Source organism: Neolamprologus brichardi, chromosome 6 (assembly GCF_056152115.1).
Source record: "Neolamprologus brichardi isolate AB-2024 chromosome 6, ASM5615211v1, whole genome shotgun sequence".
Lineage (NCBI taxonomy): Eukaryota > Metazoa > Chordata > Actinopteri > Cichliformes > Cichlidae > Neolamprologus > Neolamprologus brichardi.
The window spans coordinates 21814347-21830532 of NC_142109.1; the positions used below are offsets into that span (position 1 = coordinate 21814347).

Consider the following 16186-nt stretch of genomic DNA (forward strand, 5'->3'; position numbering starts at 1 on the left):
GTGTTAGTGCGTGCGTGTGTGCGCGCGTGCGTGCGAGTGTGCGCGCATGCGGGGCGGGGCGGGGGGGGGGGGGCGCAAACATTTTTCTGTAAAACAAAGGGGGGCCCAGCAAAAAAAGTTTGGGAACCACTGGTGTAGCTGAACTAGAAAATATTTTGGGTGCAGTGTATTTTTTGCATACAGGTATAACAGAATAGTTTTAGTGTTTTGTTTTTTAAAACTTGAGTATGAACTTATACAAAATGCAGCAAGATATTTATAAAAAAAAATGTATTGATTACAAAATACACTATATGGGATTCATATTGGTATCGGCCGATATCCAAATTTATGATATCATATCGGTATCGGTATCGAGTTGTATCGTGCCATCTCTACTACTTACTTTTCCAGCCTTTTTATTCTCCCCGTCCCAACTTTTTCTGAGATGTTCTGCTGCCATCAAATTCAAGAGCTGTTATTTTTCATGAAATAGTCAAATGTTTCATTTGAAACATTTAAGCATGTTTTCTGTGGTCTGTTGTGAATAAAATATGGATTTACTGGATTTACATTTTACGTAGTGCCTCAACTTATTTGGAATTAGGGTAGGCAAAGTTAAAAAACAAAAGAATGTATTTTTTTAATTGTGATCATCAAACCTGAAGATAACCTGAATACGGGCAGTGCAAGTTTCCATCATGATGTACCTCACTAAGAAGTGTTAACCCTGAAATTACCTGTAAAAAAACCTAAATTTGGTACTTGTTTTTTTTCTGGTTATAAGCAATTATAAGCATTTTGTTTCCTGTTGAGCTATGGTAGTGATAAGTTTATTAAATGAGAGTCAGCTTGGCGTCAAGTAGACTTTATCTCCATTTATATACAGAGATTGTTTGGGTTTTTGTTTGTTTGTTTGATTTTAATTAGGATATAGCTTACATAAACATGCGCACACTGTCAGATGAGGAAAAGTTTCTTGTCTTCTGTGTATTCCTCGTGTCTAATAGGTCTGTGTGTGTGTGACTTTTTGGACTTGTTTTCGGGCTGTTTATCCTTTCACCTCCCTTTGCCTCGCTGACAGCTTAACAATGTATGACCTCAGCCTTTTGATGAAAGTTTTGGAATAATGAGGCCAAAGTGGACAGTTACAAAGGAAATGCTACTAAAAAAACATAAAAATAATGAGAGATTTTTTTTTTCCCCTGAGACCACTCTCTTTTTTGTCTAAAATTCAAGCGTTTGTCTTCTATATATATTGTACTGTATATCTCAAAGGACTCATATCTCACATTATGCTGTTTAGCTTCTTTTGCTGTTGTGTCATAAAACATAAGAATTAGGTGAAAAGTGAATTAATCACTTTTGTGATTAAATTATGAGACATGAGTCATGTAAGAGTTTGATATAAAACATAAACATTTACTCTTGGGGACATTTTTTTCCCCCTTCCTATATGGCTTTTTTTCCTTTCTTTGTGACATTCAAGTTGCCCTTTTTTTCTGATAATGCCTTTCCAAGCTCTGTATCGTTCATGAAATCATGTTTTCTTCTTCTTTGAGGAGGTAGCTCCCATTGACTTTTACACCATATGAAAAACATTTCCCATCCCAGTAAACATGAACCCAGAATTTGATTCTTATCAGAGTTTCTGTTTCACTACTTCTTCGTGCCAGAATTCAGTACGTTTCCTGCCAATCATCCGCAGGAGGAAAAAGAAGTGTTTTGCCATCACTGAATTTTTTATCACTTTCATGTCTTCACTTTTAAAGTATACAGAAGAGAAACAGGAGAAAAAAGTTGCCTGTTAAAGACTTATATGTCTCATACAAGGAATTTGTCAGGAAAGTGGTCATTTGTGCACTTTTAATGCGACATAAAACTAATTAAATATGATCAAGCAGCATGTCGCTTGAGAGAAATGCAAAACCCAACACTTTCATGTCTGTTTTCATATTTGTCAAGATTAGGCAGATGATACATGTTTAAGATTTGGAATTGAGTGCAATGCTATGTTGTGTTACACATTCATAAGTGAGTGATAAGGCCACATGGGTTTTCTGGCTGGGAAATTGTTGATATTCAAGTTTCTTTCATTGCAAATTTGGGTAAAAATCATTATAAATGTATCATATGCGATGATATATCATGCTTATTTAGATACACTAAAGGTGGATTTGAGTGTTTATAACATTATGCAGTGTTTAAAAGCTGCAGTGGGAAAAAAAACTGCTTTGAACCACTAATAAACAATATAGTAAGAAATTTAGTTGTTAATTATGAGACACTTAATAGATGCGTGCACACACATTAACAAAGCATGTAATCCAGCTCAGCAGCACAGATTCTTAAGTCATAAACTGAGTGCAAATATTGGCTTCAGAAATAAACCTCAATGGAGAAGTATGCAAACTGACCAACCTCCATTTCTTCCCCATCTTTCTTTCTTTTTGTGCAGATGGAGGAGGAATATTAATTTTTATGGAAATGTTTTTAAGCCTTAAAGACAAAAACAAATCCAGGAGCTATGTTAATCAGCAGAAAATGTATCTGTGTGTGTGTGTGTGTGTGTGTGTGTGTGTGTGTGTGTGTGTGTGTGTTTTAATTCAAAATAACATTTGACAACATCTATGACAACATAAATTCAAAAATTTAAATTCTAGATACTCTTCAAAAATTCTTGAAAGCGTAGTTGTCAAACAGCTAACAGATCATCTACAAAGGAATGGCTTATTTGAAGATTTTCAGTCGGGTTTCAGAGCTCATCACAGCACAGAAACAGCTTTAGTGAAGGTTACAAATGACCTTCTTATGGCCTCTGACAGTGGACTCATCTCTGTGCTTGTCCTGCTAGACCTCAGCGCAGTGTTCGATACTGTTGACCATAATATTCTATTAGAACAATTAGAGCATTCTGTGTGTATTACAGGTACTGTGCTGCAGTGGTTTGTAACATATCTATCTAATAGAGTCCAATTTGTTCATGTAAATGGAGAGTACTCTTTACACAATAAGGCACAGGTGTCGAACTCCAGGCCTCGAGGGCTGGTGTCCTGCAGGTTTTAGATGCGTCCTTGATCCAACACAGCTGATTTAAATGGCTAAATTGCCTCCTAAACATGTCTTGAAGTTCTCCAGAAGCCTGGAAATGAACTAATCATTTGATTCAGGTGTGTTGAAACAGGGTGAGATCTAAAGCCTGCAGGACACCGGCCCTCCAGGCCTGGAGTTCGACACCCCTGCACTAAGGTTAATTATGGAGTTCCACAGGGTTCTGTGCTGGGACCAATTCTGTTTACATGCTTCCCTTAGGCAGTATCATCAGAAGGCATAGCATACATTTTCACTGCTATGCAGATGACATCTAACTTTATCTATCCATGAAACCAAATAATACACACCAATTTGTTAAACTGCAGGAATGTCTCACAAAGACCTTGATGACTTCAAATTTTCTGCATTTAAATTCAGATCAAACTGAGGTTATTGTACTCGGCCTTAAAAATCTTAGAAATGGTATCTAACCAGATTCTTACTCTGGATGGCATTACTTTGGCCTCCAGTAACACTGTGAGGAACCCTGGAGTCAGTATTGACCAGGATATGTCCTTCAATGCACATATCAGTTTTCAGGCTTCTGTGGAACCAGCTTCCAGTTTAGATTCAAGAAACTTGTCAAAATGACAAGGGGCTGTTTCTAGGGAAGAAGGTTTCTGGAATGACACATTACTTTTTTCCAAAATAAATCACACTACACTACAAACTGGGGAGTCTGAGCTCCATTTGTTGTATCCTGCTCTGAATGTATAGGCCGTATAGAGGGTGAATGTAGCATCCACATCTGAAATTGATGTAGAAATGTATAAAAGCTGTACTTTCTAATGAGAGAACACTTCCCTGATGACTTCAAATTCCTCAGATGCTTGTTTTAAGTTTTGTTTAACGTAACATAAGGTTCATTTTGTAAAACATGGTCCTCGTTTGATTTAAAAAGGAGGACAAAGCTGTGTCTTCAAAATCCTGTTTCAAAACAATGAAAACACAAATAGTAAAACTTTGAGGCCTCACAGTGTGACCTCAATAGCTCATGTGCCACTCACATTTCTGCAATGACCTTTTTATATTGCTACTGTATTAAGTGCAGGGTTATATATTTTTCATGTTACAGGATTGAACACCTGAGCCTGAACATGGCCATGCAGCTGCTGGTGGGCGTCCCTCTAGAAATGGTCCACGGTGCCCTGAGAATTGGACTGGTCTATGTGTGTGGTGTGTTAGCAGGTAGGTGTGTGGCTTCACTGTCTCTCTGCTACCCAGGGACGAAAACACAAACAGACATGGCGGGGTTTTCCCTTTCAGCTCCGTCGTTGTTCCATCTGCTTGTTTTATGCATTTAATCACCTATCAGATTTCATCGTGTGTTGGTGGATACTGGTCAGGGAGAGAATCGTGCATATGTGTGTGGCATGTTCAGGACAGATGGTCTTCTGTTTCTGTCCTCCTACCAGACATGGTGGGATGCAGGGGGTTCTCAGAGCCCCTATTTAAGCCCCCACGTCCTCCATATTCATTCAGTAAAGGGCAGAGCAAAGAGAGTCATCTCAAATGAAGCTCAATCAGAGAAACACACACAGTAATAATGAAATCGGGGGGAATGAAGAAAGAGAAACGTGATGAATTCTTAAACGCTAATAACACAGAGTCTGAAGAGGAGAGACGGTATATGAGAAATGCAGAAATGGATGTGAAGCAGAGCTGGGCGAGAATTAGGAGAGGAACTACCAATGAGAAAGCAAAAGCGGACACAGCTTTGAACAAAATGTCACTGCTCCCTTCCTACTCCCCTATCAACCTCAAGCACTGGTGCAATTTGAGTGTTCAGGCCCGTTCAGCTGAGACAAAGCATGTGTATGTGTGAGCTCATAAGCACTGTTTTTCTTCACTGAATCTGTGATCTCCAGCACAGTGATCAACCCCAGTGATGTTTTCCTGTTTTTTTTCCCCCCCATTTTTTTTTGGTACCCTGGGGTGTCATTTTTAGCAAAACAACTGGAGTGGAAATATTGGGCTACTTTTTGAGACGAGACTTAGAAACATGATGCCTCGTGGCGGGAAATGAGGGTTTTTACTGATAGACTGAAAAAAAAAAGATTGTGTGATATGAATTGCAGCCGTTGAGGTTTTGTTTAATATTCATGAACATTTCTCTCTACACGTCTGCGAGCCCCCATTGTGTGTAAGAGAGTGTGTGTCTGTGCGTGCACGCACACAAGGGTCACTGACAAACACCCCTGGGGATACCAGCTGCGGCCTGTAGCATTAACCTCACAGTGAAATGAGGACGGAGCACATAAATCACTCACACTTACATATGCACACAGACACACACACACACAAATGTCTGTTAATTAGATATCGACCACCAAGAGGAAGAGGGGAGTTGCAGTGTGGTTGTGCCGGCTGCCATGTTTGCGTTTCTTGTGTCTGACTGAGCTCAGCAGGTAAAATTGGGCAGCAGAAAGACTCAAACAAAAATCTGCAATATTTAACAAGAACCGGATGTTTGTGTATGTGTCACATATACAGCACATGTATTGTGTAGACTGTAGATTTCTGATTATCTTTAACAGAAACTTTCTAATAGTAAACAGTAAATTAAATTTTAAAAAAGGTAGTTTTCACTGAGGTTTAATGCTTCGTTTTTGCCCCTTTTAGCCTAAATTATATTAATCTTTTACATTAAATTGACTTATTGTGTATAAAATTTGTGGCATGAATGCCAGAAGTGTTTCCTTACTATCTTTTCTCACTTACTTACTTTTATTTGCGCTGTTGTGGATCCTACTCGGAGGTGCCTGTAGTGGTTTTTTTTAACATGAATGAACCTGTTTGTGGAGTATTTGTATATGATTTCAAACATATGTGTAAAGGATCTTTAAAAGAATTACTGTGAGCTTTTTATTCTTTACACTAGATGCTTTTATCAGTGTAATAAATCAAATATAAGGCCGGCTTTAGATTTTTTGTCTTTCAAACAGTTGAGGTCATTGGAGGGGCACAATTTGAACTTGTGCACAGGGACACATGGCCATAAACATCTATAAGGTCATCAAGCTCTGGACCTCAATTTCTATGTATTTATTTACTTTTAAAACGGTACAATAAAAATTGACATGAATCAGTGTTTGAGACTTAAGGTGGATTTTACTCTGAAGAGACTCTAGTGAGTTATGGCCTGCAATATAGCGCCTCATGCATAACTCATTAGGAATAATAATTGACTGGTTTAGTTATGAGGAGTTAATCAAAGGCACAATAGCCACAGCCACTGAGCAAGTAATTTTTTCTCTCATGATATTTTCATTTGAAGTGAATGAGTAATTGACTGTTTTTATTCTAATTTCTATTCTTCTTTTGCATTGTTTAATTTCTTATTGCTACAATGACAATAAAGTTTCTGAGTCTGTTTCCATTCAACTCAATATAGACATACATGTGTATACAAAAGTGTTTTCAGTTTTTCTATTTTTGGTTTTGTTTGTATCACAACTCTACGACCAATTCTTTTCAGAACAACAGAGTATACAATTTTAACAAGCTTTAAATCAATATTTGGTTAGACCACCTTTATTTATTTAGTGCTTGCTCATAGTGGGTCGTTGGATTGTTGAGGTTTTCTTTGTTTTCTTGGTTATATTGTGTTACAATATAAAGCATCTTGAGGCAACTGTTGTTGTAATTTGCACTGAACTGAATTGAATTCTTCCACGTAGTCTGGCCTCTCTTAGAAAAGCTTTCTTGCAAGTTTCTTTAAGTACTCTGGAGGAACAGTTCTCCAGATTTTTTGAAGAACACGTGATAGCTCTATATCTTTGTTTCTTCTGTGTTCTGTCATGGGATCATCTTGACAGAGATGCTTCCATAAATGTTGAGGTCTGGGTTCTGGGGAGGCAAATATAATGAATATTAACAAAAAACTTTGAATTCCCTACATGTTTTGTTTGATTTGAGGCCATTTAAACATTTTAGCTTAATCCTTATATATTAGGGGACAAACAGCTACTCTGTTGCTGCATAATGACACTATTAGGTTACTATGTGAGGAAATATTGCATCAAACAGAAAAGGGCTCAGCTGGCACATACAGAGGTTAAGGCATAGTTCAGAGGTCAAGTAATGACTCAGAAAAGGGTGTCTGACCCTCTAGGGCTCACACACACTCTGACACTTTAATGGAAACATTCAAAGCTCCCCTTATGGAAAATAGACAAGAAGTGGCTTTTCAGAGCAAAGGATATAAGACAGGTGCAGCAGTGGACAATGATAAGTAAGGCTCAGACGAGACAAAACAGACACACAGACAATAAAGCAGCTACACAAAGTCAAAGACTTGACTATGGGCACATGGGGGTCACTTACAAAGGGCACACACATAAAACACTACTGTAAAGGCTCGGTATATTCAGTTGGCTCAACATGCAGCCAAGCTGTTGATTTTTCTCATTATGAGCACTGATGTGCGTTATTATTTCTCCTCATGTGCCTGGCTGTTTCGCTGCAGTTTGGAAGAAGAGCCAAGAAAAATGAGCTGCCACTTTCAACTGTAAAACCTACAGGCCTCCTGGGGCCTGCTGAATGACTATGAGAGACCGTGTCCTTGTCTGTGTGTGTGTTTGTGTGTGTGAGATTATGTGCACACAGAAGCACACTGCTAAAATAATGTTATTAAACCAAGGTAATTACAGAGATGGAGGTCACCCTGCAGAGACACACTTCCAAAACACAGGAACTAGAAGGTGGAGTTGCTCTGTGTGTGTGTGTTTGTGTGTGTGTGTGTGTGTGTGTGTGTGTGTGTGTGTGTGTGTGTGTGTGTGTGAAAGAGAGATCTGTTAGGGTAGGAATCTGATTATCTTGTTTTTTAATTGTCCTTTTTTTATTTGTTCTTTTTTTGTTTGTTAGTTTGGGTGCCAGTGTTTAAGAGTAAAGGATTAACTATGTTTGAGTGGCAGATTATGGTAGTTCATTTTTCAACAGAATCCCATTCTTGTCTTATAAAGGATTCTAGCGGCTAAATAGTGGGTCATCGTCACTGTGTTTTTCATTTCATGATGTACAAGTGTGGTATATGTGATGGACTGCAGGCAGGCCAGTAGCCAGACTCTTCTAATACAATACCATGCTGTTGTAATAGATGTCATATGTGGTTAAGTATTACATTGCTAAAATATGCAAGATCTTCTCTGAAAAAGATGAATTTCCAGATGTGCAAGCTGCCAATTTCATAGGCACTAATGTTCTCCTATAAAATCAGAGATATAGGCTTCTGAACAGAGCGGTGATAACAAGCTGGTCCATCTACTCCTTAGTCTGAACGATGGCATCCATGTTTTCTAAAAAGAATGTCACATTTTTGTTGGTTTCTACTTTGCTTCAATGCATTTTTAATGACCTTTAGCCCAAACAGGACGGTGACTTTTCTGGATCATGTTACATATGGCTTCTTTTTTGCATGCGAGAGCTTGAACCTGCATTTGTGGATAGTATAACATTTGTGGAAATTACTGGAAGTAATTCTTGAGTCCATGCAGTGATTTCAGTGAGAGAATATTGCATGTTTTTCATGCATTGGCCCATGCTTTTCCCATCAAATACCAATGTTTGGCCTTATCCATTGTGGACAGAGATTTCTCCAGATTTTTGATGATATTATGTACTGTAGATGAAGAGATATTCAAAATCTTAACAATTTCATGTTGAGGGGCATCAATCTAAAGTTGTTCAACAAACTGGTGAACATCTGCTTCTCTAAGATGCTCCTTTTATTTATTTTTATTTTTTATTCACATTTTACAACATTTTTGGAATAAGGCATGTATGAATGATAAAGTATGGTGTAATAAATTCTGTACATGAAGGAGAAATAGCTTTAGGCAGAAAAAGAAGTAAAACTGAGCATTGATTAAACCGGGTTTTAACATTAATTTAAACATTATGGGATTGGCCAAAGGTGCAGAATTATAGAAAATATCCAGTTCAAGAGTTTCCATTCCATTTTAAAAATTTAATTTGAATTTATTGGTACCAGTACCAGACATTTAAAATATCGAATCTTCATCTATAGAAAGTTAATAAAGCATCTGTATCAAAATCAAGATGGTGAAGAGAAGCGGTGGAGAATAACCCTATTAGATTTTCTATGCGTTTAAATATATGATGCACATTTTATTGTGTATTGCTTAAAGGAGAAATATGTAATATGCATCCGTATTCGTACTTTGAGAACAAAAGTGGAAGAACATAGAGTGAATGTGAGAATATTTATCTGCATCTTCTTGTGCTCTCTTTCATAGTGTGGGCAGTTGTGTGTTATGTACTTTGCATCAATACAGTAAACATTCAGTGCCAAAAAGTGAAGGAAAGGAAAAGAGAAGCAAAGTGTAAATGAAGAAAGGAAATGAGTGAGAGGAAAGGGACGATAACAGATAATGTAAGTGTTTGGACATTTGAATAGCCCAGCTAAACATGTCTGCCTTTTTTGTTTCCTTTTATTCCATCTCTTGTAAAGTGAGTGCTGTGAGAACAAATGTGTCTCACCCTCTGAATGTCCGCATGTTTAAACTTTGCTATGCGTGATTGGATCTTTTGTGTATGCAATGAATTGCCACCAGTTGCACAAAAGAGAGCAGCTCCTTGCTGCTGCCCAATTTGCTTGAATTGCTTTTGTCTTACATTAAATTATAGCGTGTGCTGTTACGGTATGAGTAAGCCTCAGTTCACGGAGGTCTGTATATAATACACCCACATTAACTAGCTAATAGCAAAGCTGCCTTTATGCTATTCACAATAGATATTCAGTACACGAATGGTCACAGCTTGCGTGAAAGCAGTTTAAAGTAGTATTTCCTCCTGAATAAATTAAAACTCAAGACTGAAATATGTGACACAAAAATAAAGAAAGTCTTGTACCATGTAGCATTCTGTCATATTATAGAAAGTTTGCAGCATATGTACAGTTTGGTCCATTTCTAAGATGACATAATGTTTGTAATTTTGAGTAATTGGACAAAACTAACATAATTTCAAATATAAAGATTTTTTAAGTACTTCGATGAAACTCCTTTATAATCAATGACTTCCTGAAGTCTAGAGCCCATGGACATCACCAGATGCTGTGTTTCCTTCCTTGAGGACTTATCCCAAGCCTTTACTGCAGCCACCCTCGCTTGTTTGTCGGACTTTCTGACTTCAGTTTTCTATCTTCAACTTAAAACCATGCTCTTTTGGGTTGAGATCAGGTGACTGACTTGATTTTATTTCTTTGTCTTGAAACACTTATGGATTGCTTTTGCTTTTGGGTCATTATCCATTTGTGCTCTGTAGCTCAATCAGCGTTGCAGCATTTAGCTGAGTAGATGATATAGGCCTCTACACATTAGAATCCATCTTCCTGCTTCCATCAGCAGTCACATCAGAAACACTAGTTAGCTGGTTTCTATTGGCAGATATACATGCACAAAGCATAACATTGCCTCCACCATGTTTAACAAATAATGTCTGGTATGTTTTGGATCATGAGCTGTTCCGCTTCCACCACCAGCTCAGTTTTCATCTGTCCAAATATTTTTTTTTCCAGAGCTGTGCAGGGCTCTTTTAGAAAGTCTAATATGATCTTCCTGCTCTTGAGTGTAACCAGTAGTTTCCAATATGTTCTGTCGTTACAGTACATTGGTAGTGGTTGTTTACCAATCAGAAGGTTGGTAGATTGATCCCCGGCTCCTCCAGTTCCCATGTCAAAGCATCCTTGGGCAAGAGCTCCCCTCAGCGTGTGCACTGTTAGATAAGACGCTTAGTCATAGATAGGTTAAAACACTGTATGATTGTTTGTGACTGACTGAATGAGACTTGCAGTAGAAAGTGCTTTGAGTGCTCAAATTGAGTAGAAAGAGGCTATAAGTACCAGTTATTTACACTCATGAAAGTGTTTGGATTGTAGACCTTGACAATCTCTCTAGAAGGAAACAATTCTGCAATCATCAACTTTTCAGGCCTTTTGGTGTTGCTGAGCTGGTCAATGCAGTTGCTGGCATTAGGTTGTTATACCTAGCCAGATGCTAAAAAGTGTAGAATGCACTCTGCACAGACACTGTTTATGCTCCCAGATGTCATGTTTATTCAGGGCTCTTTGTGCAACAACCCACAGTCTGGTCAGCGCTGGTCTCAGCTTTTCCAACAACCAGTTCTCTCGTCTAAAAGGGGAAAAAAGACCATCATCAGTCCAAACGCCACCATCTGTGTTCTCACCTGCCTCCCTAGCACCGCCCCATTGAGCTCACTGCACCGCTCCTCCCTTGCAGCTGAGCCAGGGACCACACCTCTGCCACAAGAAGCAACAGCATGCACATACCTATGATTCAAAGTGGCAACTTTAAAATAGTTTTTAAAGGGAGGATTTATAGATATGAAAAAAATTGTAAAAAAAAAAAAAAAAAAAAGCCTCTCGTATAGTTTTCTCAAAGTAAAGGAACAGAGGCTGCAGAGACCAAAACATTTAGACTGTAGGCATTTTTCTTTTTGCTTTGAACTTGGGATTTTTACAGAGGAGTCTGTGGGGGTCTGACTGAGTTGCTTTTGAAGCCGTCCTCAAGTGGCCTTTTGGGTAATTGCAGTTTTTTGTGCTTTCACACTGACCCCAGTGCTTGCCGGTGATACAGTCAGTGGTTTGGTTAAGTTTGTCTTTCCTCTAGTAATAAAGTCGTTTTTGTGACTTCAAAGTACTTTTTTTTTTCAACAGAAAGTATATAATTGATAGATTTGTTAAATAGAGTTAAACTGAATTAATCCTAAGGAAAGTCAGGGAGTTGAATCTCATGAATGTTTTCTTAGGTGTGGTTGAATGAAATCCTATATATTTCACTATTTTGGATACTTGTCTAATTTCAGCTTTCATCCCCTAGGCTTTGATCATTACCTCAAATTTCAGTGGCAGCTTTAAAAAAGAAAGAAAACCCCCAGTGTTTTTTTTTTTAAACAAAGGTTTTAACAAAGATTGACTGAAAAGATAATTCTTCAATGAATTATCAGACAGTAAAATGATGGCATCATTTATTTATAAATTTTCACTGACATGTGGCCTTTATCATCACTGCAGGGTCTCTGGCCGTGTCTGTCACGGATATGACGGCTCCGGTGGTTGGCTCGTCTGGGGGAGTCTACGCCCTGGTCTCTGCACATTTAGCCAATGTAGTAATGGTAAGTTTTCCATTTACATGCACACGCTATGTGTGTGCACAACGTGTATCAGTGATTACCACATCACTCAGTGTTCCTGTCTCTACACATCATTGTCGTATCATCAAAGTAGCCTACAGTGGCCCCTCGACAGGTGCCGCTTTATCTACAGATGCCATACATTCCTCACCGTCAGTTTTTTCCCATTCCTTCAAAGATCAGAAAAGCATCTGACCGTGTGCACATGTTTACGTGACAGAGTGCGAATAAAATGTATCCCATCTCAATGCACTCTGCTGTCCTTTGACTTCTATGCCTACTCTGACTGGTCTAACCCATTCAGTAGGTCATTAGACACATGTAGCAAATATCAGTCAAGGTGAACCTCTATTATGTGCAGTGGGGTTCTCATTATGTATCCTGCCACATCCTTCACAGCATTCTTGAGGTCAGTATGGAGGAGTTTGTGTTCCTCCTCTCCATTGAAATCTTATTATCTAACACAGCAAGAACAAACTGGGGGTCACAGTGTCTCTGGAGCCTTTAAAATTGACGTGAATTCAGACAAAGGGTACAATCTAAAGTCCTTTCAGGTAGTCATGCATGTCTGTTTGTGTGTGTGTGTATGTAAGGAGGACTTTCTCTTCTAGCAGAGTTTGTTCTGTCTTTATCATCAGAAATGTGTTTCATTATGATTTCTCCACTCTCTCTCTCTTTCTCTTCTTTGCAGAATTGGTCAGGAATGAAGTGTCAGTTTAAGTTATTTCGGATGGCCATGGCTCTGGTTTGCAGTAAGTCTGAATAAATATGCCACACTCCCACTCTTAACACTTCTCGTTCAACAGAAAAGTTTTGCTGTGTTACTACTTCAGCACCAGAAATTAATTATGTCAAAACAAATGTTCCTGTTCTTGAAAAAAAAAAAAGTGTTTATTTTCTCCAAATGCTACAATAATAAGCTTTCTGGCTTTGGAGCTTCAGCACATGAAGGATTTCTCACTGCTAAGACACTATGATTGTTGTGATGCACTGCAATGGGGTGATGTGAGCAAACTGCATTGCAAGGCTAGATGGGATTCCAGGCAACCCAGATCTGACAAGTTCAAAGTGATTTTCTCCAAAAACAGAAAACAACAACAAAACAAGCAGTGAATCAAAGACTGTAGTCGTGCCAGATTCACTAATAAATTTCCTCTGTTGCTCATAACCTTTGACACACTCCATCCAAATAGCTGGGTGAGTTGCTTCCAGTCAGTCTTAAATCAAATAAAAATCCTCCCTCTTTCTGTTACTATCCTGCCACATAAACGCAGTAGCAAAATATGTCTGTGAAACCCCGAGAGGGAAAGTTACACTAATATTGACTTTGAGTGTGTAACATGCTCATCCACTTGATTTGCATAATCCTGGCTATTGAAGCTGAAGCCTCATAATAACTTTGCATAAAACTTCAGAATGTAATTTTGCAGCAGCACAAGGACTGTCGAATTTTTCACCCCCAGTTCCACTAGAAGGTTGTTAGGAGCAGATCAAGTCAAATACACAGGAGAAAGGATGAGAGCAATTGAAACTTGTATAACAAAGGTTCACTGTTGCTTTATGTCTTATTTTAAGAAATCTCAACATCCTTTTTTTTTTTTTATCATAGCTCATCTACCTCAAAGTCAGAACTGTTTATTTTTAATAAAGTGCTGCTGTTTTCACCTACACGCTCACATCTCGCTGCCATTATGTCTTCCTTTCTCCTTTCTGTCCACAGTGAGTGTAGAGTTTGGTCGAGCAGTATGGCTCCGGTTCTACCCTCCGGCCTTTCCTCCATGCCCGAATCCCAGCTTTGTAGCTCACCTGGGAGGAGTGGTGGTCGGCCTGACGCTTGGTGTGGTTGTTCTGCAGAACTATGAGCAGCGGCTCCAGGAGCAGTCCCTGTTTTGGATATTTTTCTGTGTCTACACCTTGTTTGTGCTCTGCGCTGTTTTCTGGAACATTTTTGCCTACAGCCTGCTTGATGTGCGACTGCCCCCACCACCATGAGTTGTTTATTAGAGGCACAGAAGACACTGTATCCCTTTTATTCCTCCCTTGGTAGACGCCTGACCGCCCGGCTGGATGAGTCACCCGGGCCTTCACTAACCGAGCCTCATCTTGAGGCAGTCAGAGTTCTCTGACAGCCACTTTATTCATACATCCAGTGCTCCGATGCAATGATACTTGGCATGCAGAAGCCCTCTGTGTTACACTAAACTTTTTTGGACACGTGTGCTACGTTTTCTGGTTAAGCCTTACATTGGCTCACACTCACCATACAAGCTAATCTCCACTCGTTCTTTGTCTCCATGTCTGCTGGATGTTGGTGTCAAGAGTATCAACCAGTGGGATAGAAGGCAGAAGCAGACCTGTCTGCATGGCCTGACCTTCTCTGCCTCTTTTCCCTCGATCCAATGGTGCCTATTCATGGAGACATCAGCCTGATGAAAGTATTTCTGCACAATTGCCTGTAGTGTAGGGTGACAGCAGTAAAATCCTACAACCATTTTCTGAAGGGAGAAGTCTCTGAAACTCCTCTAAATGAAGGAGAGTATATCAGAACTTAGTCTAAGCTGGTGTTTTGTCATCATTACAAGCACCCCATGAGCATGAGAGGATATTATAACAGGCAACAGGATAGTCAATCTTCCCCAAGTTTCACAGGAAACGGAGGAGTGTGTAGGCACAGTTTACCTTCAGAGGTTATTATGAATTTACCTTTTGAAGGAGACTGTGGGTTCAGGGTTCAGTCAATTTGTGTTCGGCACAATTTCAACCTCAAACTTATGTCTTTCGTGTGTTTGGAAGGAGTGCAACAAATGTATCATTGTGTGTGCGAAAAGAAAAGAAGCGGAAGTGCCATTCAGGCTTTTTCCTTAAAAAAAATATGCCAAAACATTGTTAATAGCACAGCCCGTAACAAGTGTTGCTTTTTTTGACGTGAAATAGGTCTAATTTTTTCAGTTGGATGCTATATTTTCTCTAACAAATGTTTTACTGACACCAAGAAGAGTAAAGTTATTTTCGTTTTAAGTAGTTTTTGCAAAGGTGAAAATAAAAATCTGCAAAGAGTTAAAAGAAGTTTATTTATTGAAATGTAATAAATACACACAGCAGTAAAGACATCCGGGCCATTCTGAATACATCTTTTTTTTCCTTTTTCCTCATTACCAAATGTAGACAAACACACATGCCTGACCTCGAATACATCTGGGCTGGAGTTGTTTCCCTCTCAGTTCAGGATCAACTGGGCAAAGAAATCAATGGTCTCTCATTAGTTCCTGACACAACTTAATTTGTTAATTGATTGAACCGAGACAGAAAGCGACCCCAGCCCCAAGCTGTAAGTCTTAAACTGTACTGTATTCTAACCTCATGTTACACTGGTAACTGCTTGGCACAAACATAATGTAATTACATACAGATTAATATTTTAACATGTGTTTGCTGTTGATTTTTTAAAATTGTGATATTGGTATGTTGTGTAAATCGTCTGGTCGGTCTGCATTGTGATATGTTAGCTATATACTATATGTGTCCTATTTAAAGATTGATTATTAATGGCCTGGGATTGTATATAATAAGGGCTATGGCACAAAACTGAATGAGGGGCAAATTACTGCTATTTTAACATTGTGCATATTTTCTAGATTTGATATGTAAATACTGGAGTGCATTAAACAGTTTTATACAGAAACAAATACTGATGTATTGGATTTTTGCAATCTCTGTGATAGACTGACAACCTGACCAGAGTGGACCCCGCCTCTCGCTCTGTAACACCTGAGACAAGCCCCAGTCCACCTCTGACCCTGAACTAGAAAAGTGGTTAAGATGACGTATGGCTTGATTTTGCCCTCTTCTATACCAGTTTTTTTAATGATGCTGTTTGTCCATCGGTCACACAATTTTACAATAATATATTTTAGCAATGTAGAATTTGAATGTGCCCAAC

The 16186-nt window shown here is 38.8% G+C and overlaps 1 protein-coding gene across 3 annotated transcripts in view; it reads left to right on the plus strand.

The window, feature by feature from the left end:
* Positions 1-15924, plus strand: part of rhbdl3 (rhomboid, veinlet-like 3 (Drosophila)) — a 69906-nt gene extending 53982 nt beyond the window's left edge. For all 3 annotated transcript variants that reach the window (XM_006787437.2, XM_006787438.2, XM_035906415.2), the window contains 4 exons: positions 4148-4260; positions 12128-12228; positions 12938-12998; positions 13967-15924. In XM_006787437.2, the coding sequence (XP_006787500.1) occupies positions 4148-4260; positions 12128-12228; positions 12938-12998; positions 13967-14238 (547 nt within the window). In that variant the 3' untranslated portion in view covers positions 14239-15924. The remainder of the gene's footprint in view (positions 1-4147; positions 4261-12127; positions 12229-12937; positions 12999-13966) is intronic.
* The last annotated feature ends 262 nt before the right edge of the window (positions 15925-16186 follow it).